The following is a 27645-nucleotide window of genomic DNA, read 5'->3' on the forward strand; positions in this document are numbered from 1 at the left end:
TATTTTTTAAGGATAAGAATCATAATATTTACATCTGAGTCCTATTTCTGCATAATTGTAATTTACTTTTTTGAAATTTACTCAATTAAAGATAGAAATATAAAAATTCTATTGTATTAATTTTTAAACTTTTAAATTCTTTATTTTCAGGTTATCTTCATTGTAATGAATATGATAGTCTGAGACTGAGGTGGCTGAGGCAGACATTAGAATCTTTTATCCCACAACCTTTGATAAATGTAATTAAAGTATCTGAACTGGATGGCAGAGAAATAGGAGATGCCCAGCCTGAAACGTTTGACAAGGTACTTTTATTACATTGTGACAAACTGAGGGACTCCCAGTGATACCGCTGTTATGTTGCTTTTTTGTTGTTTTCCCTCTGCTTCCAGACAGAGCCTGTTACAATTTTTCAGTACCCTGGGAAATTTTGATATAGTGAACATGGAAGCAGTTTTCATTTGATGGTCAGCATGGTTCAAAGGAAGCAGTAACATTAGGATTGGAGATTATAGAATGTTTTTTATTTCCAGGTACCTCAAAGATGCTTAGGAAAAGATCACATATTATTTGGGTCAGTACACAAACATGTGCATTGTATTGCTCTAATTCAATAATATTTCATATTAGAAAATGATAGTTGAAGAAAAAGAGAACATTTCAGTAAACTAAAATTGAAATACTAGTTTCTAAAAATAAATGCTGAGAATTCAGAAATATAATGTGTTTAAAATGAGTCACTTTTGTAAAATGTTTTGCTGTAATTCTTAAGAACATGAAATATCATTAGACATTAGTAGACTTTTAGCCTTCTCCTTCCCACTCACACCCCCAATTCAAACACTGAAAGTGCACAGTAAATTTTGCTGAGAAATATTAGTGAAGAAATATTATAAGAAGAACTTACCATGATGTGTTTTTGACTTTAAAAGAAATATCTTTGCCGTTTTTTTGGTCATGTCTTACATATCTTCCCTAAATACTTTGTGTCTGAGGATATATTTTCAGCACATATTTGCATTTTGTGTCCTCTTTTTAGGTGTTAGTTGATGCTCCATGTTCAAATGATCGAAGCTGGTTGTTCTCTTCTGATTCTCAGGAGGCAGCCTGTAGGATAAGTCAGAGGAGGAAGTTGCCTGTTCTACAGATAGAACTGTTAAGGTAAGGACTGTTAATACAAACATTTATTTTGATTTCTAGTGTAATTTAAATAGGCGTGACAAAGCACGACACAGGGAAGCCCCCAAATGGAGGGTTTCCTATGTTGGTGTCACTAATTATTCCTCCAAAGTCTGCACCTAGACGATTCTCAGGCTGTAATGGTACTTACTGCCCTCCCCTGTCAGTGAAATGCAGCATTACTGTGCATTGTCTTTTAAAGGACACTAATGATTTTACAGTGGTTTAAAGTTGTTTTCTTACTAGGACCATCCTAAGCTAGGGTTTATCACCCTGTTCTTTCACTTGAATTTGAACCAGAATGTTTTGTTTTGTTTTCTGTAACGAACACATTGTTCTGGATGAGTCAGCCTCCTAGGAAGTTGTAGTGAATTATTAGCACCTATCTCCCCTCTAAGAATTTTTCAGAAGGGTTTGACCACTGAAGGTACTAGGTTTCCTTTATAACAGGCATTTTGGGACTGTCCTGCTTTCAAAAAATTTTTCTATTAGTACTCCACTCCCAAGTAATCCCTGTTGTTTAAAGCTGAATACAAATTCTCTGGAATATTTAAGATATAGTTAAATGTTGCCTTATCACTCATTATTTCTTACATGTGGAAGGAGAATGAGTGACTGCTTCTATGCACTGTTGACAATCTATCAGATTCCTTGGTGTGATAGTTAAATCTTCTTTGGGTATGGTTGCTGCTTTTTTCACTAGCCTTATCATCTCCGGATTCTTCTTGCATTGTGTTCCAACTGAGCAGCTCCTCAAACTCACCTTAAAGGAAGTGTCTCATTTCTGAGGCCAGTGTATTTCCTGTTCCTCTTGCTTTAAAAAATATATTTTCAGTTGCTCTGTTTGGCATTTGGCCAGTGGTTGTCTCTCTCCTCAAGTGGACGTAAGCCCCATGGGAGCAGAGGTTGTCTAATGGTTTTTATTCTCATCATATAATTTGTTGTCAAATGTAGAAGGAGGTCAATGAATAATTATTTTAAAACACTAAATTACAAGGGCTGTACATTTAGAATTTACATCTGTAATTGAGTTTATAGCAAAGTTAATCTGACAAAAATAATGATATGATCATTATTGTGCTGCATGGTAATTAGGCATAAATGTAAAGCAGTTCACATAATTTATTTTGATTAGTATTGCTTTTACATAACCAAAGCACGGTTTTATTTTTAGTTTAGTTTTTTCCCCATTTAATACATCTCCTTTAACATCCTATAGCATTTCAGCCATCATCACGAAGATCAGCATTTACATAAAGTACACATAGCCACCCTCTTATGCCCTTACAACTAAGGCTCTTCTTTAGTGGCCACTGCTGTCTCCCATCATCTTACTCCCCCAAAGGAATGGCGTTAGCACCACATCAATTTAGTAGCATATTGACTGGGCACAAACGGACATCTCAATCACACCGAGTGTAGGTTTGTATGTAATCCTATGTGATTGGGAAAGACCATCATACCAGCCATCTCCCATTGTTTTCCTTGAGCAGCTGAACTGTATGTCCTGCCTCTGATGCCTGCTCTTTGTGAGAGGTTTTGGAGGCACTTGAAGCAGCTGAAGCTCTGAGTCCCTTGGCTGTGTGAATATAATGAGGCACAGAAAATGGTTCTAATTCTCTGACATCTACAAGTCTAGGGGTTAAAAGCCCAAGGAAAAAACGATAATTCTAGCCACAGTCTTTTTTATCTCCTGATTCCAAAAATTGAAGAAAGTCTGTAGTATTTTTCTTATCAGGGATGGCTGCATCACTATCACATACAAAACAGGTTCTATTTCTTTAATCTTCTTCACCTAATTATCACATTACTTTAACAAAAGGCAGTCCTTTTTTCCACAATAAGAAATAGATCTTAAATGCAAACATATGCAAGAGAGTAAATATATTGATGTGTGTGTATTTTAGTCAAAGGTATAAAGAATTGACAGTGGATCCTCATTTGTGTTTGCAAAGAACAATTAGAAAGCAAGCAAGCAAATATTGTCTAGCCTGGTATTGTGGGCAGAAGGTGGCCCTCAAGAAGGAGTAAAGAAGTGGAAGGATATTTGAGAGGCAAATAAGGAAAACATTTTGATTGCACTATTTTGTCAAATACTAGAATAATATCTACTTTTGTCTTCTGACAGTTATGGCACTCAAAGGTACTTTATACTCTCCATGGATATAGATTCTTTACCATATCAGAAATCATACTTACATTAAATAAGCAGCCTGCATAGTATTCAGAATTTTAGCTTTTGAAAACAATATATTCTATAACCAAATACTCTACAACCAAATATTAATCTTGTTCATATTTTTAAGTATATTTTATTGAGTATGCTGTTACAGTTGTCCCAATATTTTGCCCTTTGCCCCCCTCTACTCAGTAACCCCCTTCCCTCGAGCAACCCCCCCACCCCCCCAGTCCATGGGTCGTGCATGTAACTTCTTTGGCTTCTCCCTTTCCTATACTATTCTTAACATCCTCCTGTCTATTATGGTCACACCAATTATGCTCCTTTTTAAAAGAATTATTTATTCATTTTTAGAGAGCAAGGAGAGAGAGATAGAAACATCAGTTTGTTGCTCCACTTAGTTATTCATTCATTGGTTGATTTTTATATGTGCTCTGACCAGGGATCAAACCCACAACCTTGGCATATTGGATGATGCTCTCACCAACTGAGCTATCTGGCTGGGGCACCAATTACTCTTCTCAATCCCTGCACCATTTCCCCCATTCTCCCCCTTTCCCTCCCAGCTGATAACCCTCCAAATGATCTCCATATCTATGATTCTGTTCCTGTTCTGATTGTCTTCTTATTTTGTGTTTTTCTTTTTTAGATTCAGTTATTGACAATTGTGAGTTTGTTGTCATTTTAATCTTCATAGTTCTGATCTTCTTTATGTAAAATAAGTCCCTTTAACATGTCATGTAATAATGGCTTGGTGATGATGAATTCCTTTAGCTTTACCTTGTCTGGGAAGCACTTTATCTGCCCTTTCATTCTAAATGATAGCTTTGCTGGATAGAGTAATCTAGGTTGTAGGTCCTTGCTTTTCATCACTTTGAATACTTCCTGCCAGTCCCTTCTTGCCTGCAAAGTTTCTTTTGAGAAAGCAGCTGACAGTCTTATGGGACCTCCTTTGTAGATAACTTTCTGCTTTTCTCTTGCTGCTTTTAAGATTCTCTCTTTATCTTTAACCTTTGGCATTTTAATTATGATGTGTCTTGGTGTGGCCCTCTTTCGATCCAACTTGTTTGGGACTCTGTGCTTCCTGGACTTGTATGTATATTTCCTTTGTCAAATTAGGGACATTTCTTTCATTATTTTTTCAAATAAGTTTCCAAATTCTTGCTCTTCCTCTTCTCCTTTTGGCAGCCCTGTGATTAGGATGTTTGTACATTTAAAGTCCCACAGGTTCCTAATTCTCTCCTCTTTTTTTCTTTTTTTTTCTTTTTTTAATTCTTATTTCTTCTTTCTGTTCTGGGTGAATGTTTACTTCTTCCTTTTGTTCCAGATTGTTGATTTGAACCCGGACTTCCTTCCCTTCACTGTTGGTTCCCTGTATATTTTTCTTTATTTCACCCTGTGTAACCTTCATTTGTTCCTTTATTTTTTTGCCGTACTCTATGAGTTCTCTGAGGATCCTTTGGCAGCTTCCCTGTGTTTGTTTCTGTGTATTAGGTAGAACTTCTTTGACTCCCTGTCTTAGTATCATGGTCTGTGTAGCAAAGGCACCTGTAAATTGTGTGGGGCAGAGCCTTAGGTAATTGCCCAAGTGGGGCCACCCACTTCATCGCTTTGTGGCTTTGTGTGTGGTGGGTGGCCTCGGAGAGGGAACAATGTCACTGTCTGGCTTCTGGCGATTTTCCCAGCTCTTCCCTCATTTCCAGTCACTTCACCCACTTCCCGTACGCGATTGGTGACATTCCAGTTGCTGCCCTGGGTTTGTGTATGTTCTAAAACCATGTGGGCCCTTTAAGTGACAGAAATCCAGCAGTTTCTTTCACTCCCCTGTGCAGGCACTTTAAGCAGCAAAAATCTGCATTGCGGTTTCTTCTGTTGCCCCAACCCACACTGGTCATTACTGCCAGAGGCAAAGGGATTTACCTTCCCAGTGCTGGAGCCCTGGGGTTTGCGGTCCAGCTTGGGGCTGGGATTCTCGCTCACAGGTTACCCCTCCTGACTTTTAGCCACCACGCGTGCTTGCGTGACCGTCTGTTTCACTGCCGCTGCTGCTGCTTGTCTGAACCACACAGCCTCTCTGTCCCATCTCTGTGACTCTGTCCCTCCTACCTGTCCGGATGGATGTGGCTTCTTTAAACCCTTGGTTGTTAGACTTCCATATAGCTCAATTTTCTGACCGTTCTGGTTGTTATTTGTTTTTGAGATCTGGTTGTAATTCTTTCTATAGTCGTGTCTACCTACGTCACCATCATGACTGGAAGACGCTTTCATCATTTTTATTAGTTTTGTAATTAAGAGTTCTAAGTTGTGTGCGTTGTTTCCTACTCAGGATTTTTGAGTGTCAGTTTCTAGGAATATTCTTTTGTTTTACACTGAAAAATTCTCTGCCTGAGCTGCCTCTTAATTAAGGTAGAACTCATTCATATAGTTGTTAAACAAATATATTTTGAGAACATTCTTTCCAGTTGTGTTATGTATAAAAAATACGAAATGAATATAATATAAACCCTGTTTTCAAGGAGCTAAAAGTTTGTTGCTTGGGAAAAACAGAAAAGGGAGAAATTCTATGGGAATCAGTGAAGGTTTCAGAGACTATGGGAGCTTTGAAGTGGATCTAGAGGGATGAAGAATAAAAGTTTGGTCAAAAGGAAACCAAAATAATTATGTAAGCATTACAACTTGCTAAGTATCAAGAAGGGTGAGGCAAAGAATGAATTTTAACTCCTTGACGTGATAGTTAATTACACAACAGTGTCTGTCTTACTCTATGAAGGGCAGAAGTATTGCATCAGGGTTTGTTCAGAGAGGAATCTCTGCAGATGATGTAAGCAGTTTATTGTAGGGATTAGAGCTTAATTGTGGGTGCTGGTTAAGCAGTGTATAGAAATTGTGTATAATTGTGTCCCTACTTCTTGGATGGGGCTCAAAGTTAGCAGGGCCAATGACAAGCACAAGAAATGGGAGGGAGCAAAGGCACACTAGAACCCAGAAGGAAAAGGAGGAACCATTGTCTCTGTTGCGGGGACTAAAAAATATGAGGTGTGTCCAGGAAGTATCCAGCCATGTAGTATGAAAAATAGACATTTCTTGAAGAAGGTACAAGGAACATTGTACATGGGACAATGACGCCTCAGTCTCCTTCATAATAGTCCCCTTGATACCTCACTCAGTTCTCCCAGCATCTCTTCTACTGTTCAAAACACTGTAAAAATCTCTTGATGGAGTCTCTATCAGTTACTCCATCATATTTTCTTAAATCTCATCGATGGTCTGAAATCTCTTCCTTTTCGAAGGTGATTTCAGTTTTGGAAAAGCCAGAAGTCAAAGGATGCCAAATCTGGGCTGTAATGGGGCTGAGTCACCTGGGTGATTTGACGTTTTGCCGAAATTACTGCATGAGATGTGATACTTGTGCGGGCATGTTGTTGTGATGAAGCTGCCAATTACCAGTTGCCCATTGCTGTGGCCGTTTTTATCATATTGTATCTCTCAACTGATAAAGAATATTGAGGTAGTACTCCTTATTAATCATTTGGCCTGGATTGGCATACTTGTGATGGACAACACCTTCCCAATCAAAAAACACAGTTAACATTGTCTTGATCTTGCTGTGACTTTGCTGTGCCTTCTTAGGATGTGGAGAACCAGGCAACTTCCATTGGGGTGACTGGGCCTTTGTTTCTGGATCATAGCCCTAGACCCACAATTTATCTCTGGTTATGACCTTCTTGAGGATATCTGGTTCATTGGTAGCAGTTTGACTCAAGTCATTAGCAACTGCAGCACGATGTTCCTTTTGCTCTGGTAGCAGAAGCCACGGAATGAATTTTGCCATGACATGTTTCAAGATCCTGCATTAAAATGTTGGACACAGTAGTTTTTGGAATCCCCAGATTAGCTTCTAGTTCTCGCACTGTCAGTCGCTGATCTTTGTTCATTGCAGCCTGTACACATTCAACATTCTCAGGTGTTTTGCTTGTTGCAGGCCTTCCAGAATGTGAGCCACTTTCAACAAATTCTTGACCATCTTTGAAGCATTGGTGCCACATTTTTATTTACATTGCACTCATTGCATTGTCCCCCAAAGCCTTCTGAATCATCTGAATAGTTTCCATGGGGGGTGCTCAAGCTTTATGTAAAATCTGATGCAGATTCATTGCTCTACTTGCTCAGCCATTTTGAATGCTATGGCCACACAGTACACATGCTCACTCAATAACTTCTACTGCCCCCACTGACTAGTACAGTGGAGTTGTCATTGTTCATGCAAGTGCATTCCAGTCCACTCTCCGTGGCTGCCAGTTTGCCTCGATATTGCACAAACCATTCTTGTTATATTAACAGTAGCTGGATTTTTTTTCCCCGGACAGACCTTGTATATATGAATACTTCTTCCACCTTTTAAGTTCTCCTGACTGGGCTAGTTATCAAATTTAGCAGAGAGGTTAACAGGGAAAAAAATCAAATTTTCAATACATGTGCATGGGGAATTCACACAGACATGAAGATTCCATGAAAATTTCCAAGACAGTGAGGCAACTTTGGGTGTCTAAGACATTTTTGGACAAAGGAGAAAGGGCAGGAACAGGGTATTAGATATCATAAGTGAGAATGGATGATTTACAGGAAGTTGAGCAAGAGCAGAACAATGCATGGCAGAAAAATTCTTGCTAGGCAACTCCAAGACAATGGGACACGGTGGGTATCTAGCTAACAGGTTTGGAGTCTTCCTGCAAGGGTTAAGTTTCTTAAGGTTATTATGCCAAGGCTCTTTTCCCAAAGCAGGTTTCTCTGTCTGAATCTCTGGGGCAGGAAAGGGAGGAGGGTCAAAGGTTCTTTCTAAGACTTGTTTCTTAATAAACAGCTTAAAATCAATATCCCAAAAAGGCAGCTTTAGGGTGGCAAAACTTTGGTCCCTTCACTGTCACCAGAACCTGCATAGGTCTCTTACCACCACTAAACACCAACTTTAATGACCTGAGTGATCTGCAGAAGCCTAGGGCATTTCGTCATGGACCTGCATGGGTTTCTGGTCTAGGATTCAGAGAAGTTGGGGGAAGATCCTGTGATTGCTGGAGGAGCTGCCCTCACCCCCGCCCCCCACAAGTTGAGCCAGTGAATCTGTACCAACATATGGGTACACTAAGCTACATGTTCGTTTCAAGGAATTTGACAGTTACAGAGGCATGTGTAACCCAAACCTCATCTAGTATAAAACATTTTCATCACCCCAGAAAGATTCCTAGTGCTTCTTTAGAATCCATTCACACCACTCACCAGAGGCAATTATTGTACTGATTTCTTTTACTGTAGAATAACTTTGCCCATTCTCAAACTACGTAAAAATGTAATCAAACATGTACTCTTTTTTTATCTGGGATATCTCCCTCAGCAGAATGCTTTTTAAGTTTATTAGTGTATGTATCAGAAGTTTGTTCCATTTGATTAGGTGAAGTATGAAAGCAACATCTTTGCTTTTGGACTGAATCCTATTGCCTACACAATAGGCTTGAGGCCTCTGTCTTATTTCTGTAAGAGCTACCTCTTCAGGGATACCTTTTTATCACTATTTCACTTCGGGGTACACAATCTGTTGACTTTACCAACCCTGCAAGGCCCAAATTACTAAATTTTTAGTTAATTTAGATTATAATCCACAGGCAGAGAGCCTTTCTCAGACCTGTATTTCTTCCGTATTCCTTCCATCTCTGTTTCCAAATTCCCAGAATCTTTACTGAACCATCTCTTGTTAACACACACTAATGTTTTGGATTTTCTTCTAGTCATTCTAGAGTTATATAAGCTTTGTTTAGCATGTGATCTTTCATATAGTGATTTTATTAAGTGTTTTCCAATGGGACAGTAAGGGTTACTAGCTGTATTAAGGTTCTCCAGAGAAATGGAATCAAAAGGGTGTGTGTGTGTGTGTGTTCCAGAGAAATGGAATCAAAAGGGTGTGTGTGTGTGTGTGTGTGTGTGTGTGTGTTCCAGAGAAATGGAATCAAAAGGGGGTGTGTGTGTGTGTCTAGGGAGTTTGTAAAGGAATTGACTCACATGGTTATGGAAGCTGACATGTTCAGAACCTGCATTGTGGGCCAGCAGCCTGGAGATCCACAAAAGACTGGATGTTGTGGGTCAAGGCCAAAGGCTGTCTGCTGGCCAAATTCCTTCCTGTTCAAGGGAGGTCTTTTTGTGCTTTCCAGGCCTTCAGCTGACTGAATCAGGCCTACCCACATAATAGAGGGCAATCTGCTTTACTCAAAGTCTACCAATTTGTATGTTAATTATAGCTGAAAATACCCTCACAGAAACATCCAGAATAATGTTTAACCAAATATCTGGGCGCTATAGCCCAGCCAGGTTGACACATAAAATTCGTAATCACAGGCTTTCTAGCCTGTAGTATTTGTTAAGTCTGAGAAGGCTTTCCAGGGTTGATTGCCAGACTCTACAAGCATCAGGGATTGAGGCCCCATCTATCTTCTACCTCATGGTCCAGGGTTGCTATTCCAGCTCTTGCTATTTAATCTGCATTTTAACTTGTAGGAAGGAGCAAAAAAGCATAACTCCCATTACTTTCACTCACATCTCATGAGTCAGACTTAGTCATATGACTACCTTTAATGAAAGGCAGTTTAGGAAATTAGCCTTATCTGTGCCCCATTAAAAATCCTGTTACTACTGAACAAAATAAGAACAGATACTGAGGACCAATTAGGAGAATTAGGTTGGCCAAAAAGTCTGTATGTTTTTATCCGTAAAATAAGACACTTTTTTTTTTTTATTTTCACCAATAACTTTATTAATTTGGATATTTTGAGTATGTTGACTGTTTCCTTCATGATATAATGTTGATTATTCTCAATTAATATCTCTATTTGATTGCTATCAACTTCAACTGATCTACCCAACTGTGGAGCATCATCCAGTGAAAAATCTCCAGAACAAAACTTCACAAACCACTTTTTTAAAATTTTTATTTTTTGGTTTTTCAATTACACTTGTCCCATTTTTTCCCCATTGCTGCCCCCCACCCAGTCCACCCCTTCTCCCACAATCATATCCCTCCCCCATGTCCATGTCCATGAGTCATTCATATACGTTCCTTGACTAAACCCTTCCCTTACTTATCCCCCTTCTCTCCCTCCCTCCTCCCCCCTATTGACTGTTATTCTGCTCCTTGTCCTATTTAGTTGATTTGTTTATGTTTTTCTTTAGTTTCCTGTATTAGGTGATATCATATGGTATTTTGCTTTCTTTGCCTGGCTTATTTCACTAAGCATAATTCTCTCTAGTTCCATCCATGTTTTCGCAAATGGCAGGAGTTCCTTCTTTCTCTCTGCTGCATAGTATTCCGTTGTGTAAATGTACCAGTTTTTTGATCCACTCGTCTACAGATGGGCACTTAGGCTGTTTGCAGCACTTAGCTATTGTAAACAGTGCTGCAATGAACATAGGGGTGCATAAGTTCTTTTGAATTAGGGTTTTAGGATTTTTCAGGTATAATCCTAGCAGTGGAATCACTGGTTCAAAAGGCAGTTCCATTTTTAGTTTTTTGAGGTAATTCCATACTGTTTTCCATAGTGGCTGCACCAGTCTGCATTCCCACCAACAGTGCAGTAGGGTTCCTGTTTCTCCACATCCTCGCCAGCACTTGTTGTTTGTTGATTTGTTGACGATGGCCATTCTGACAGGTGTAAAGTGGTATCTCATTGTGGTTTTTATTTGCATCTCCCTGATGGCTAATGATGTTGAGCATTTTTTCATGTGTCTATGGACCTTCTGTACGTACCTTTCGGAGAAGTGTTTGTTCAGTTCCTTTGCCCATTTTTTAATTGGGTTGTCTGTTTTCTTGATGTTGAGTCGTATAAGCTCTTTATGTATTTTGGAGATCAGTCCCCTGTCAGAGATATCATTGGCAAATATGTTTTCCCATATGGTTGGTTTCCTTTTCATCTTGCGGATGTTTTCTTTTGCTGAGCAGAAACTCTTTAGTTTGATGTAGTCCCATTTGTTTATTTTTTCCTTTATTTCTCTTACCTTAGGAGATGTATCTGTGAAAATATCGCTACGTAGGATATCTGAAATTTTCCTGCCTATGTTTTCCTCTAGGACTTTTATGGTGCCACGGCTTACATTTAAGTCTTTGATCCATCTGGAATTTATTCTCATGTGTGGTGTAAGTTGGTGGTCTAGTTTCATTTTTTTGCACGTCCCTTTCCAATTCTCCCAGCACCATTTGTTGAAGAGACTCTTCTCACTCCATTTTATGTTCCTTCCTCCTTTATCCGATATTAGTTGACCGTATAGTCCTGGATTTATTTCTGGACTCTCTATTCTGTTCCATTGATCTATATGTCTGTTCTTATGCCAGTACCAGACTGTTTTGATCACAGTGGCTTTGTATTATTGTTTGATGTCTGGTATTGTGATTCCACCTGCTGTGTTCTTCTGTCTCAAGATTGCTTTTGCTATTCAGGGTCTTTTTTGGTTCCATATGAATTTTTGGAGTATTTGTTCTAGGTCAGTGAAATATGTCATTGGTATTTTAATAGGGATTGCATTGAATCTGTAAATTGCTTTGGGTAGTAAGGTCATTTTGATGATGTTGATTCTTCCCATCCAAGAACATGTTATTTGCTTCCATTTATTTGTATCTTCCTTAATTTCTTTCTTCAGTGTTATATAATTTTCAGAGTACAGGCCTTTTATCTCTTTGGTTAAGTTTATTCCTAGGTACTTTATTTTTCTTGTTGCTATAGTAAATGGTATTTTCTTTTTTGTCTCTGTCTCTGATATTTTATTGTTGGTGTACAGAAATGCCTTAGATATCTGTGTATTTACTTTGTACCCTGCTATTTTGCCAAATTCACTTACTATATCGAGTAGTCTTTTAGTGGAGTTTATAGGGTTTTCTATGTACACTATCATGTCATCTACATATAGTGATAGTTTTACTTCTTCTTTCCCAATTTGGATGCCTTTTTTTTTTTTTTTTTTTTTTTTTTTGTCTGATTGCTCTGGCTAGGACTTCCAACACTATGTTGAATAGGAGTGGAGAGAGTGGACATCCTTGTCTTGTTCCTGATTTCAGGGGAAATGCTTTCAGTTTTTGTCCATTGAGTGATGTTGGCTTCAGGTTTCTCATATAGCCTTAATTATGTTAAGGTATGCTCCCTCTATTCCCATTTTGCTGAGTGTTTTCATCATAAATGGGTGTTGTACTTTATCAAATGCTTTTTCTGCATCTGTTGATAAGATCGTGTGATTTTTGTCTTTCATTTTGTTTAGGTGATGTATTATATTTATTGATTTGCGAACATTAAACCATCCTTGCATCCCTGGGATGAATCCCACTTGATCGTGGTGTATGATCTTTTTGATGTATTGCTGGATCCTGTTTGCCAATATTTTGTTGAGGATTTTAGCGTCTATGTTCATCAGTGATATTGGCCTATAGTTTTCTTTCTTTGTTGTATCTTGACCTGGTTTTGGAATTAGGGTAATACTGGCTTCATAGAAAGAGTTCGGGATTTTTCCCTCTTCTTGAATTTTTTGGAATAGTTTGAGGAGGGTAGGAGTTAGTTCTTCCCTAAATGTTTTGTAAAATTCGCCTGGGAAGCCATCCGGTCCAGGGCTTTTGTGTGTCGAGAGATTTTTGATTACTGTTTCAATTTCCTTCTTTGTTATGGGTCTGTTGAGACTTTCTACTTCTTCTTGATTCAGTTTTGGAAGGTTATATGTTTCTAGAAATTTGTCCATTTCTTCTAGGTTGTCAAATTTCTTGCCATACAGTTGTTTGTAGTAATTTCCTATAATCCTTTGTATTTCTGTGGTATCAGTCGTGATTTCTCCTTTTTCGTTTCTGATTTTGTTTATTTGGGTCTTCTCTCTTTTTTTCTTGATGAGCCTGGCTAAAAGTTTGTTGATTTTGTTTATTTTTTCAAAGAACCAGCTCCTAGTTTCGTTGATCTTTTGAATTGTTTGTTTGGTCTCTATATCATTTAATTCTGCTCTGATCTTGATGATTTCCTTCCTTGTTCTTGCCCTAGGCTTTGGTAATTGTTGTTGTTCTAGTTCTTGTAGCTTTAGGGTTAGATTTTTTATTTGAGATTCTTCTATCCTTTTCAGATATGCCTGTATTGGTATGAACTTCCCTCTTAGGACTGCTTTTGCTGTGTCCCATAGGTTTGGGCTGTTGTGTGTTCATTATCATTAGTTTCTAGAAATTTCTTGATTTCTTCTTTGATGTCATTGTTAACCCTTTCATTATTTAATAGCATGTTATTTATTCTCCATGAGTTTGGGTGTCTTTGATTTTTTTCTCTGAGGTTGATTTTTTTTTTTAAGGCATTGTGGTCTGAAAAGATGCTTGATGTGATTTCAATTTTCTTGAATTTGTTGAGGCTTGTTTTGTGTCCTATCATGTGGTCTATCTTTGAAAATGTCCCATGTGCCTTTGAAAAGAATGTATATTTTGCTTCTTTGTGGTGAAAAGTTCTATATATATTAGTTAACTCTATGTAGTTTAGTGTGTTCAATGCCTGTATATCCTTGGTGTTTCTTTGCTTCGAAGATCTGTCTATTGTTGATAATGGAGTGTTAAAGTCCCCTACTATGAGTGTGTTGCTGTTAATATCCTTCTTGTGGTCTTCTAGTATTTTCTTTTTGTATTTGGGTGCTCCTATGTTGGGTGCATATATGTTTATCAGTGTTATATCTTCTTGATGATTGTTCCCTTAAGTATTATGAAATGTCCTTCTTTGTCTCTTTTTCTGGCCCTTGCTTTGAAATCCGTTTTGTCTGATATGAGGACTGCTACCCCAGCTTTTTTTTTATGTCCGTTTATTTGGAATACTTTTTTGTATTCCTTTACTTTCAGCCTGTGTAAATCTTTTGTTTTGAGGTGTGTTTCTTGTAGACAGCAAATATGTGGGTCTTGTTTTCTTATCCATCCCGTTACCCTGTGTCTTTTAATTGGAGCATTTAATCCATTTACATTTAAGGTTATTATTGACATGTATTTATTCATTTCTCTTTGTACCTGTGTTTCTCTCCTCTTTTTTTCTTCTTTTTCTTAAAACATTCCCTTTAGCATGCGAGCATGCGTTGCAATGCTGGTTTGGTGGAGATGTATTCTTTTAGTCTTTCTTTGTCTGGGAAACTCCTTATTTCACCTTCCATTTTGAATGAGGCCTTGCTGGGTAGAGTATTCTTGGTTTGTAGGCCTTTGTTTTTCATTGCTTGAAATATTTTTGACCATTCCCTTCTGGCTTGTAGTGGTTCTGTTGAGAAATCGGTCTATAGCCTTTATCAGAGCTCCCTTGTAAGTTATTTGCTGCTTTTCTCTTGCTGCTTTTAGGATTCTCTGTCTTTGAATGTTGCCATTTTAATTATGATGTGCCTTGGAGTGGGTTTTTTTGGGTTCCTCTTCATTGGGACTCTCCGTGCTTCTTGAACTTGCATAACTTTTTCTGTCATCAGGTTGGGAAAATTTTCTGTCATTACTTCTTCTATCAGCTTTTCTATTCCTCGTTCTTCTTCTTCTCCCTCTTTTATTCCGATGATTTGGATATTATTTTTCCTCATGCTATCCTGTAATTCCTTTATATCTTCTTTGTACTTTTTCAATCTTTTTTTCATTTTGTTGTATTGTCTGGGAACTTTTTTCTACATTGTCCTCTAACTCACTGATCTGATCCTCTGCTTCGTTTAGCCTGCTTTTGATTGATTCTACTGTGTTTTTCAGTTCAGAGATTGAATTCTTTATTTCTTCCTGGTTCTTGTTAATAGTTTCTGTGTCCTTTTTCATGCTGGTGTAGTTCTCCGTAAGTTCCCTGTAATTTTCTTGGAGCTGCTGGTAACTTCCTTGGAGGTTGTTGTATTTGTTTTTAAGGTTGTCGAATATATTGAGCTTCTTCACCACCAATGTTTTGAATTTGGTGTCTGACATTTGGGCTATGTCTATTTCATCTACCTCTCTGGGGATTCCTCTTTTCTTTTCATTGAGAGGTTGTTTCTGCATCTTACTATTTTGGATTCTTCTTGTTTGTTTGTTTGTTTGTTTGTTTTATTTGTCTGCTTTGACTTCCCACCTTTGTGGTATGAGATTCTTATAGGAGATCTGGGGACAAACCACTTTTGACGTGTTCAATCAATCACACCTTCTTCACACACTGCACAAATCTTTTTTTTTTTTTTTTTTTTTGCGTTCTGGTTGCATTTTTACCTTCCTTGAAATAATAAAGGATAATATGCCAAAAATGTTGTGCATTTTTTTTTCCATCTTCAGTATTAAAATGGCTGCACAAAAATTTAACATTTTGATGTTTTTTTAAATGCATGCTGATACGACAGCTGTCAAAATACAACCTAACAAAATGATTTCAAATGAAGTTAAAGACAACTAAGCACTACTGGAGACATTGTACAGAAAGAACGAAAGGAATTTTTTTGCTACCCCAATAATATTTGTTATAAGTTGGAAATCCCCTGATCAGAGAATACTGGAGGATGTAAAGAAAATTAATAAGAAAATCTTTTAGCACGAGAACCAGTTGAGAGATTTATAATGGTCAAGTAGTAGGTGACAAAGGCCTCAACTAAGTGAATGGGAGGGGAATAGAGACATATAATCATATTTGCAGGATATTTTCAATGGAGAATTAATATAATCTGGTGATTGATTGGCTCTCCAGTGGGAAGGAAAAGTATGTGTCAAGGACAACTGGTTAAGAGCACACAACTTACAGCTCTAGTGTCAGGATTTGAATCCTGTTTTGGGCATTTACTAATCGAGGGGACTTGTACAAGATGCTCAACTCTCTTACCTTAGTTTTCTTATTTGCAAAATGAGAATGATAATTCATGTCTCGAAACTTAATTGAACCCTGGCTGCTGTGGCTCAGTGGATTGAGCGTTGGCCTGCGAGCCAAGTGTCGCTGGGTCGATTCCCAGTCAGGGCACATGACTAGGTTGCACGTCAGGTCCCCATTTGGAGGCGTGAGTGAGAGGCAACCACACTGTGATGTTTCTCTTCCTCTCTTTGTCCTTTCCCCTCTCTCTAAAAATAAATAAGTAAATAAACAAATAAATAAATTAAAAACCACTAGCAATTAAAAAAAAAGAAACTTAATTGAAAGATTGAATGAAATAACAGATGTAAAACATCTAACTTTAGCAAAAAAGATAAAGCAAGGATAAAGTTCTAGGGAAAACTGTTATTTAAGGGATAGGAAGAATTGGAAGGGTCCAAAGGGGGCCAGAAGAGAACTTCAGGGACTTGGGAGATGAACACAGAGTGCCGTCCAGGAAGCCAAAGCGATAAAGAATTTTTTGAAGTTGAGGATGAATGATAGACTCCAACAGTATAGGAAGGGGAAGCTACAAATAAGCCTTTCAACTTAGACTGGTTTTGTACTCATTTTATATAACAAGCTTCTAAGGAAAACAGGTCTTTTAATCTACCTTTTAGAGTGCATAAGCAAAATCTGGGTAAATGAATTACCAGGTTATTTGGAATAATTACCAAAGTACTCCAAATTATTTGGAATTTTAATGACATAAACTACCTTTGAGTTTCTGTTGAGTCTAATTCATTAAAATTTTCTAAAACTATGATTTAGATATTAGTCTGTGGTGAAGAGGTTGAAATTATGTCTCAGTATGAGGTACTTACTTTCATTTATTTCATCATAAATTCTGTGCAATAGCACTTTAATAGGTGAAAGTTATATGCTCTGTAAGAGAAGCAGGTAGCCAAAATTCTCAGGTCATAGCTTCAGACCTATTAATTCTTAGCTTTTTTGGGTTAAAAATGTCTAAAGGTACATAGTTATCCTTTACCTCCAGTGAGTATTTGGGACAGTCAGGGAGATAAAATGTATGCATGTGGCTTTCTCTGTTTTACTGCCCCAGATTCCATACTTATTTTAGCAGTGGTAATATTTGCTTCAGGGTATTTAGCACTGTTAAAACTTGCAGGGGTATGGACTTGGGGGGGATTGCTGGGGGAGGGGGGTGCTGGGTGGAGGGGAACAAGGGGGAGAAAATTGGAACTGTTGTAACAATATAATCAATAAAAAACATTAAAAAAAAAAACAAAAAACTTGCAGTCCCCAAAAAGCCTTAGGTTAAGGTGGAAGTCATTGTGCTGCTTTAATTGACTGTGTAACTTCAGGCAAGTCACAGAGTCTTTGTGACTTTCCATTTGATAAATTGGTCAGACTGTTTACCCTGCATACCTCATAAAGTTTTATTAAGACTCCATGCGTGAAGCTCTCTTTAAATTAAGCATCAAATAACATAAGACAACATTATTAATTAGGCTGATCTCTTGTCCTCCACTCGTTAACATAGGATAAGCATTTCATTTGATTCCCAAACCAAATCCACATTCCTGTTGATTCAGGAGTATTCTATTCTATTCTATTCTAGTCTAGTCTATTCTATTCCATTCCATTGCATTCCATTCTGTGTGCTGTGTGTGCATTGTCCTTTATAAGCATATTGCCTTTTCGGTTTTGGATTTAGTTAAATTGTCATTTGGGCAGTAAGATACAAAGACTGCCAGTAGCTCTCATACATTTTTTCACACTGTTAATTATATAACTTTTCTACATAAGTTGTAAGTGACCTTATAAGGTAGCCTTACATAGAATGTCTGAAATATTAATCGAATATTAAATGGTTACAAGGAACCAGTGGCAGAATTTATGCTCCTGTAATTTTAAATATTTAAAATTACTAATCTTATTTGGTTTAAAAAAATGTTTAATGCTGGAGTTTCTAAGATGAGGGGAACAGACTTGCTAATACTATGGCAATAAAGAATCTTTAAATCTATTTAACTTGATTGCTTCCCCATATTTTTACCTGAAAGAATGGTAGCTGTTGCCTTGATGCTTTAATAGTAATAGAAGAGACAGGAAGAAAGATGAAGAATAAATATATTAATCACAGTAATGTTTAGCTGTAGTCTTAATTGTTCAAGAGTATATACATCTGTGATTGCTTTATTTATGCATCGTGAATTGTAGGAGAGACAGTGATTGTAAGTTGAAACATGTTACAAGGAAGACATAAAAAGTTACATATCTCCTGGTGCTGAGTCATTAGAAGTAATAAAAAGGGAGAAAATAACTTTCTGCTTTGGACAAAAGATGGCACTATTGCTGTGCTGATCCTTTTCTTCTGCAATTTGGGCTCAGGCTTTTTAAATGCAGAAAATAGTAAAATTTAGTGCTCTAATTAACACTGACTCTCCCAAATGAGTGCCAAATTTCTAATCAAGGGCCTGAAGAATAGACCAAAAAAGTGGAATTTATATTTTAAAAATGTGTTAGGTTGTTTTAATAACTATTCATAAAAATAACATTCTCTGAGATTCAGAGATTTGCCATAGGAACAGCAGGACACCTTCCTGCATCATGTTTTCAGTTATCATTAAGTTTGAAATACCCTCCCTTTCCAGCTTTGACAGCTGTCAGGGGTTTCAATATGTTTTAGTTTTTTGTTTGTTTGTTTAGTTTTTCAAGGTCATGGAACTTATGTTTTCATTAAGAAAATACTTTTTTTTCTTCAGATATTAAAATTGGGTAATAATTATTTTTAAAAAAATTTCCTGGGTTGTCATACTTTACTTACTGGTAGTTAGAAAGCTACATAGACTGGTCTGGAAATAAAGAAGTGGTCTCTCTTCTTGTGCTGGGAAAGCAATACTTTATCTTCTTGTTTCTAAGCCAGTATCTTAAGTGACTCTCGGGACTTGGTTCTTTATTTTTCTCTAAGCAGATCTTTCAAGTATGGAGAAATTCAGTGAAAAGCACTGAACACAATGACAAAATGAACTCCTGAAAACCTGGATTTATTATTGATTGTGCAAAGTGCCCTTTTAAAAATAACAAACATAGAAATTAAAACATCCTTTTGCGGGGGATTGGGGAGTTGCTGAGGAAACCTTGGTGTATTGAGAGGACACAAAAACAATCCAGTTTTCCTTCTTATTTTGTATTAAAAGGAAACACTGTGGACTCCTTCACATAGACTGCAGATTTGCCTATCTGATGCTTTTTAAAGTTAACATTTAACTGGTTTACTTTTAAAAAGTAATTAAATTAAGCTTTCATCTAATAACTATGGGGCTAGTTTTTCATGTCAATATAGTATAGAAGACATTTACTTATAACTCATTTGAGTGTAAAATACAAGTACAAAATCTTAATTCAAAACCTTTGAGGCCAGATGTGTTTCAGAATTCCATTTTTTGGAGTTTGTATTTATTTATTTATTTACTTCATCCTCACCTGAGGACATGCTTATTGATTTTAGAGCTAAGGGAAGGAAGGGAGAGGGAGAGAGACATCCATGCAAAAGGGAAAACATAGGTTGCTTCTGGTACACGCCCCAGCCAGGGACCAAACCCACAGCCTAGGCATGTGCCCTGACCAGAATCAAACCCTTGACCTTTTGGTTTACTGGGCGACGCTCTAACCAACTGAGCCACACTGGCTAGGGCTTTTTGTTTGTTTTTAAAAAGGAATAATATACATATTTGGTATATCTCCTCACTCAGTAGTGTCTGGGCAGCACCCTGTAATCAAACAATATGTTTTCAGCAAAACATATAAATATAATGAGTTATATCACCGGGGTTAAGTATTGACCATAAATAGCTTTATATCAATTTAGGTCAGATTTTGAGGCCAAATGAGTCTTCCGCAAAGTTAAGAAAAAAACTGTAAGTTGCTGAGCTTTTTCGGTTTCACAATAGTTGTTATAAGAGCTAGTAGATATGAAGTACCATTCAGGTATACTCTGTGTACTGCCAAAAATCAACAGGGTTTTCCGTTTGTAAATAGGGAAATTTTAATTTAACATTATATTCTATTTAATGGCTTTATTTTTTAGAATATGTTTTGATCTGTTTTTTAGTTGCTTTACTAACTAGGTGGTTCAAGCACAGAATGTATTTCAGCCTGTTCCATAATACACTGAAAGACAATTAAAGATTTGGAGAATTTTGTACAATCAATCTCTGCCATAAAGCAACAGGATATCTAGCATACATTCTGTGGCAAAAAAAAGCCATCATTCTTTTTCTGTTAGGAGTACTTTGGGTAAAAGCATTTTCCATTCTATTTTATGCTATATTATTAATCAAGGTCAGCTTCATTTCCTACAGCAGTGCTGTAAGATAGAATCTTTTTTCAAGAAGAGCTAAGCCTAATCAGCACTTAGATAGGAGGCTTCTGAGGGGAACATATATATTTCAGGAAAATTGTAGGATCGTATTATGTGGCAAGTCTGCTTCCTTTAGAAATACTTCCCCCAGCTCTGCATTACAGTTGGACATTGTGTATTGAATAATATATAAAACCCAAGATAATGTCTTCTAGTTTTCATTTCAGTTTAAAGTATTAGGTTTGCCTTCTACCTAATCTGATCAAAATAATACTTTTGCTTCATCTACTATAGTTAGTCATGACATCTTTTTCTGCCTTTAACTGGTACGTATGATTAGAAAGCTCTGCTAACCCTCTTTTTAGCATCAGTTACAGTTCAGTGGTAAAGAATGCCAGTCATAATACAACTTGTTTTTTTAGTCATTTCATGCAATATGGTGCTATAGCACAGGTGAAAAACAACCCATTACTCAGGATATTGTTAAGATATAAAACTTAAAATCATTGAGAAGTCAAGAGGCATAACTGATTTGGAGGAGATTAGCAGCATATAGCATTATGCCAAAATGGATGTTGTTTACGTAGTGGTTTGGTTTTCCTTTCTTTTATTTAAAAAAAAAAAGAGAGAGAAAAGAAAAGAATAACTTTGTCCTGGCCAGGTGGCTCACTGGTTGCAGGTTTGATTCCCAGTCAGGGCACATATGGGAAGCAACCAATTGATATTTCTCTTTCACATCAGTGTCTGTCTGTCTGTCTGTCTCTCTCCCTTCCTCTTTCTAAAATCAATAAACGTATCACTCAGGTGAGAATTAAAAAAAAAAAAAGAATAGCTTTTCATGGCACAGAAATTTATACAAGCGTAGAGAACCCTTTGCCTTCTATTAGAACCCAGCTCCAACATGTCTTGTTTTCTTTCTCTAAGCCTACCCGATCTTTCTGTATCATCATTACCACAACTTTCACAATGTATTAGTATTACTCAAGTCTCTCTAACTTCTAAATGTTTTTTTCACCCTTCAGAATTTAAAATTTTTTACTGGGCTTGTTAATAACTAAGCAGTATCTTTCTTTCATTCTTATTTTTTTCCTGAAGCAACACAACCTTTCTCACACCTTACTGTCTGTCTTGCAAATACACATAAAGCCTTTGTATGATTTGGATAAAACCTATAATAATAGTTACTAGATTCTGGTGGACTGTTTTAAAACATGTGAATTGTTATGGAAGCAGATGATTTACCCTTGGCGCTACTGTAGTGGGCAGAGTACTGTACATTTAGGTCCTTATATTTTAGGCATGTGTTAATTTTCATTTAGTATATTTAAAAAATATCATAAATGTATCTTTTGATTTTTATTGGAATACCAGTATCAGAAGTATTGGTTTTTAAATCATTTAACTAATTTAATTATAGAGTTGTTAAATACTCCAGCCGTAATTAAAATTGAGTACCTAGAGCCATTTTTGTATCAAAAGCAAAGAAACTCTTATGTGCATTGGTAAATGCTAATATAGAGATAGATTTCTACTTTCTCCAAAACCAGTGGTGCTCTTCAATATGAACTGGTTCAATTTATGAGGAAAATGCTGTCTATGACATAAAATAATTCTCAGCATAGAAAAGTCTTGGCTATATGAATCCTGGAAGTGAGTTTTTTTTTTCTCATTGCCTATTTTCCTTGATCTTTAAATACAAGTATTTTTAAAATCTACAACTGCTACAAACCAAAGGATAGAAATCATATTTAAAAAATAGTCATCAGCAACAAAATAGCTACAAACCATTTGACAGGAATCCCTAACATTTTGCTGTAGGGTGTTGAGATTAATCTAATTGGTAACAAAGCCTTTCTAAACAATTTTCTTGTTTAGAAATTAATTAGACCAGTTAAGTTATGCCAACCTAATTTTAGAAAGATAAATTGTGAACGTTGGAATGGAAACAAAGCAGAAGAATCAGCCAACGTTGGCAACATTATAGAAATTAATTTAAATTTGCATCAAGCCAGAAACATATTGTTTGTAAGTGATAAGACTTCTTTGTACTTTTGTACAGCTGTAATGAGAAAGAATTATACTTACTTGATTAGGCATTGATTTTGCTAATTGTGGAAGTAAGATCAAATGCTATAAATTTACAGATAATCTGCATTCAAATCTGCATACATTCCTTGCACAGTAATCTAACTTTTTAAAAGAAACTCTTATCAGTTGCTGTAGTCCACTGAAAATGATCCAAAATGAGTGTAGTTGTAACTTACACAATTTTAGCAAAATTTACTGATGCTTTAGCAAATCATTATTAAAATATAAAAAATACCATCACTGAGTATGCATTTGTTTCTTATTGCTGCTATAACGAATTACCACAATCTTACACTTCTAGAGGTTATAACTTTAAAATCAAGTTGCTGACAGAGCTACAGTTACTTCTGGAAGCTCTAGGAGAGTGCAATAGACTGAATGTTTGTGTTCCCCTTCCTGCTCCCAAATTTATATGAGGAGCTCCTAATTCCAATGGTGGCGGTATTAGGTGAGACTTTTGGAAGTGATTAGGTTGTGAAGGTGGAGCCCTCATGAGTGGGATTAGTGCCCTTATAAAAAAGACAACAGAGAGGTCCTTGACTTTTCACCATGTGAGGGCACAGTGGCCATCTGTGACCCAGGAAGCAGGTCTTCTTCACCAGATGCCAAACCTGCCAGTGCCTTGGTCTTGGACTTACCAACCTCCAGAACTGTGAGAAATACATGCTTATTGTTTAAATCACTCAGTCTATGGTATGTTTGCCTGAAAGGATAAAACCAGTTGACAATCATTTCCTTAGCTGTTCCTCTAGAAACAGCTCATATTCCTTGGCCCTTGGCCTTTGGCTGCAATCCTGTCATTCCAGCCTTAGCCTCAGTCGTCACCTTTCTTTCTCTGATTCTCCTGCTTCCATTTGCCATTTGTAAGGATCTTTGTGATTACATTAAGCCCACTCAGATAATCCAGAATGATCTGTCTATCTCATAAGTCTTAATTTAATCACATCCGCAAATACTCTTTTGCCATGTAGGTCTTTATTATAAACCTCAGTTATTGGGATGTGCTCTTGTTTAAATAGATGTGAGATATGGGGCTGATTATATTTTATATCCAGTAAAGGTTCTGGAACATGATTTCTTTTTTCTGTTTTTAACTTATTGATTAGTAATTGCTCTGAGGACCAGGACTAAAACTCACTAGGTTTATGTCTCTGTAGATGACATTGCCTCCCACTCAACTCTTCTTATCAAGGCTGTCTATCATGACCCTTCATTTCCCTTAAAACATCCTGGTTCCCTGTTCATGCTCCCATCCTGATTCTGATGAAGAGCTGAACCCCATCTTTTCAAAGGCTAACCTCTCCATTTGCACTCTGAAGCCTGGGACTGCTCCTCTGCTGGATCTGCATTTGAAAATATTTGTAGGTCTTCCCTTCAAAACAAACAAACAAAAAAACCTTTATTCCCATAAGCTGCACTTTCTTCTGGTGAAGTCTTCTTAATTAATTTTCTAATTTCTGCCTCCCTTTAAATATAGGCATTCTCTGAGCATCTGTCTTTAGTCCACTTTTTTTTTCTTGCTCTTTTTCTGGGAAATCCTACTATTCACATGACTTCAGCTATCACTGAGCCCTAACCCCTTTCTGAAGTTCAGTTGCTCCACTCCACCTATCCATGCGTACGACTCAATGTAGTGAGAAACAAACCCATTATTTCAGGTTCTACCCCATCCTCCTATCCTTAAAAGAACAAAACAGCAAACCAGTCAAATACACTCTGTCTTTCCCACATTGATTGCCATTTTCCTAGCCATCCACAGATACATTAGGAAGAAATAGTTATAAGGCTAGAAAACATCAAAAGTTATTGCAACCCGAGTCAGAGTAAGGTTAGTTTCAAGTATGTAAGCTTCCTTGATCTTAGACCCCATAGTTTGCTTTCAACGTAGCTAACCAGTCTAATGCATTTTCCTGTTTACATACAGGTCTGCGATTAAGGCATTACGTCCTGGAGGGTTACTTGTGTACTCTACATGCACGCTTTCCAAGGCAGAAAATCAAGATGTGATCAGCGAAATTTTAAATTCCTACAGTAACATCATGCCTGTGGACATTAAGGAAATGGCAACAACTTGCTCCCAAGACTTCACATTTGCTCCCACTGGCCAGGAATGTGAGCTCTTGGTAATTCCAGAGAAGGGCAAAGCCTGGGGCCCAATGTATGTAGCCAAACTGAAAAAGTTGTGGACTGTATAAAATTGGTGGTTTGAATTTTGTAAACCATGTCAATGTATTATTATATTTATTTGGGGGGGGCTTTGTACATGTTAACATTTAAATTTACAGAGTCACTTTCCCCGGGTATGTTTGGGATCCTATTTATTTAATATTCTAGCATCTCAGAGATTAGGCTTGAGAATTTTCCAGGTGTATATTTTTCCTAGAAATATATCTATAACAGTGATTTAAGGTAGTGCAGATGGTGTTTGTTCTTTATAATAAATCTGCTGTCTTTTACTTGGCATTTTGTAGTTAAATTAATTTAGCTGGTTTTATGCATAGAAAGTTTAGGAATACATTCTATCCATGATGTTGGTACTTTGAACCTTTAAAAATGCACATTTGCTGGCCCTCTTATAATTTTTCTCCTTATACAAGAATACAGATTCTTCAGAGTTTTCCTCCCCCTTTTTCTGTAAGATATGATTGCTATTCTGAGACTAACTTCTTAAGCAACACTATTTCTAGTTCTAGCAAAGTGAGTTTCTTATTTGCTAAGTTGTTTCTTGTTAAGGACCATCTTCTGTTTACTGCAAAGGTCAGTGACTAATGACACCAGCTTTATTTCTCCACTTTTTTGTATTCACAACTACAAATTGAAAGGGTAAATTATGTTGAAAGGCCATTAGAATAGCAGATTCACATGCACGTGTTTGACTTTCGATATTCAGCTTATACAATAATGGAGTGTATCCAGCAGACTATAAAGCAAGTACTTGAAACAAAACCAGAATGATTAATAATTGCAATAACTGAACTATATCTGGAGAGTTTTGTTACATAATTGCAGTTATAATGAGCATCACAGAATCTGATTATCTTACAGTTGCAATCTGGAGGGCCTTTTTATTTCACTCTGCTATGAAATGTTATATGAGAGTGTGATGTCACATATTTATGTACTAGAGGGAGCTGCATAATGAGAGTGGATTATGCTATTACCAAAACCCAATACATTTACTAAGTGGCTCTTCCTGTTTACATGTATCCCGGGAATACTGTGCACATTTTTGTATGTACTTGGGGTTTTAGTTTCAGGTTTGGATCATGTGTTTTCTCTAGAAATTGCTTTACTTAGAGTCCAAACATTTTTTCCAATTATTAAGAAAAAGTATGTAGCATACTTCAAAAGTTATATCTATTTGGAAATTAGCTTTAAAAAAATAAACTCTGACTGTATAAAATTCTGCTGAAGTTGGATCATTTTGAATTGTTTATTATATTCTGTGCACTTAAATTAGAACTATTTTTTTATTAAGTTTTTTGTTTGTTTTACAAGCATATATAACTGGGTTCCTATAATTGGGAAGTCCTGGGAAGAATGTCTGTTTTATACCTTCATTCCATTACCCATTTTTTCTTTCTATCTAATCAATGTGTTTAAAGAAAAGCTGGATCTCTTAGATTCAATCAGATATACTGTGTTAATATAAAAGATTAATGATAATGGAAAAGATACTTGTGTGTGTGTCTCTGCTCATCGTTTTTTTTTTTTTTAAATTTGAAATCCTGTCTTTAGATAGTGTAAGTTTAAAAAGTGTATTCATTCTGAGTAGGTTAATCACAAAGTGAATTTTTATAGTGCACTTTGTTGAATGTTATTATTTTCCCAGCGTATTTCCATTAAGCCTACTCTGAGCACTCAGTGTGCCATTGGATTAGACCTTCCTTTGATTACTGAAAAAAATGCAACTATATATATATGAATATTTGTATATATGACTCACTTTATATTATTGACAATAATTATAACGGAACACCTGGCATTTATTAAGCATTACATATTCAAATTATTTATGTTATCTTTTTTGATCTTTTAAACAACTTTGGAAGTAAATATTGTAACCACCTTCTGTGAATGAGAAAACCCAAGCTAGTGAGTGCTATTCGTAGCTAGCCAAGGTTGTAAAGGGTGGATCCAAGATTAAGACTAGCTTCAAAGGCCATGCCCTTCTCCCTACACTGTGCTATCTCACAGGATATAGGTTATAGGAACCCTCAAGGTTATCAACTGGCTTCACCCTTATTCTCCATTGCTCAGTTTTCTAATGCGATTTGCTATTCCCAGGGCATCCAGGGTTAGTCAGTACTTGGTGTAAAAAACCTTTGAAATGTTTCAGAGTATATTCTAAAGAAGTCTTCTAGTGATTGTCATACCCAAAAACATCCCAGTGAGGTATTCTGTGCATTCCTTTTCTTTGCAGATGCTGAACTAAGGAATAGAAATTTGGAGCAGCCTTGCAGTGTCAATTGAAAAGCAAAGAGTAATTGATACTACTTTCTGTGGCATTGAATTACTTTCAAAATAGCTTTATAAAAATGTAGGGCTTTTTTATTTCTTTTTTTTTACTAACACATTAACTTCTTTCTGCCATCAGCACACTGAACAGCCACTAGTTTCAGAAATAGACTATGAATAAATGTAATCTATTTAAATGGTTTGTATTGAATTTTTAAAGCACCATACTATCTGTGGTTTGGAATCAAAGCAGTCTGCAGTCCTTTATCCAGTTACATATATCCATATAGCCTTATCCTCAAGATTGCATGTTACCCCTTTAGCAGTATTGTGAAAAATATCCATTTATACAATGTGAGTAGGTATAAAATAATAGAGACCAGAACTTTTGCTACATAACTAAATAAGGTAATCAGAAATCTAATAAACTCTTATCCAACTAGGCTTTATTTTGAGAGAGAAGCATCAGATAATCTGCATAGGATAATGCAACTCATCTGGAATACAAAGAGAAAATTGGAACCAATAGCAACAATTTTATTAGATATCAGGAAGTCCTTTGA

The 27645-nt window shown here is 36.6% G+C and overlaps 1 protein-coding gene across 3 annotated transcripts in view; it reads left to right on the plus strand.

Annotated features, from left to right (window-relative positions):
- The window catches only part of NSUN3 (NOP2/Sun RNA methyltransferase 3), a 49284-nt gene extending 22987 nt beyond the window's left edge, over nt 1–26297 (plus strand). For 2 of the 3 annotated variants that reach the window (XM_090292265.1, XM_090292199.1), the window contains exons 4-6: nt 151–305; nt 1040–1161; nt 24549–26297. In XM_090292265.1, the coding sequence (XP_090148391.1) occupies nt 151–305; nt 1040–1161; nt 24549–24819 (548 nt within the window). In that variant the 3' untranslated portion in view covers nt 24820–26297. The remainder of the gene's footprint in view (nt 1–150; nt 306–1039; nt 1162–24548) is intronic. The other variant, XM_090292305.1, reaches the window with a different exon arrangement.
- The last annotated feature ends 1348 nt before the right edge of the window (nt 26298–27645 follow it).

This window comes from Furipterus horrens, unplaced genomic scaffold, assembly GCF_987537825.1.
Source record: "Furipterus horrens unplaced genomic scaffold, mFurHor1.1.pri manual_scaffold_1, whole genome shotgun sequence".
In the NCBI taxonomy this organism is placed as follows: Eukaryota; Metazoa; Chordata; class Mammalia; order Chiroptera; family Furipteridae; genus Furipterus; species Furipterus horrens.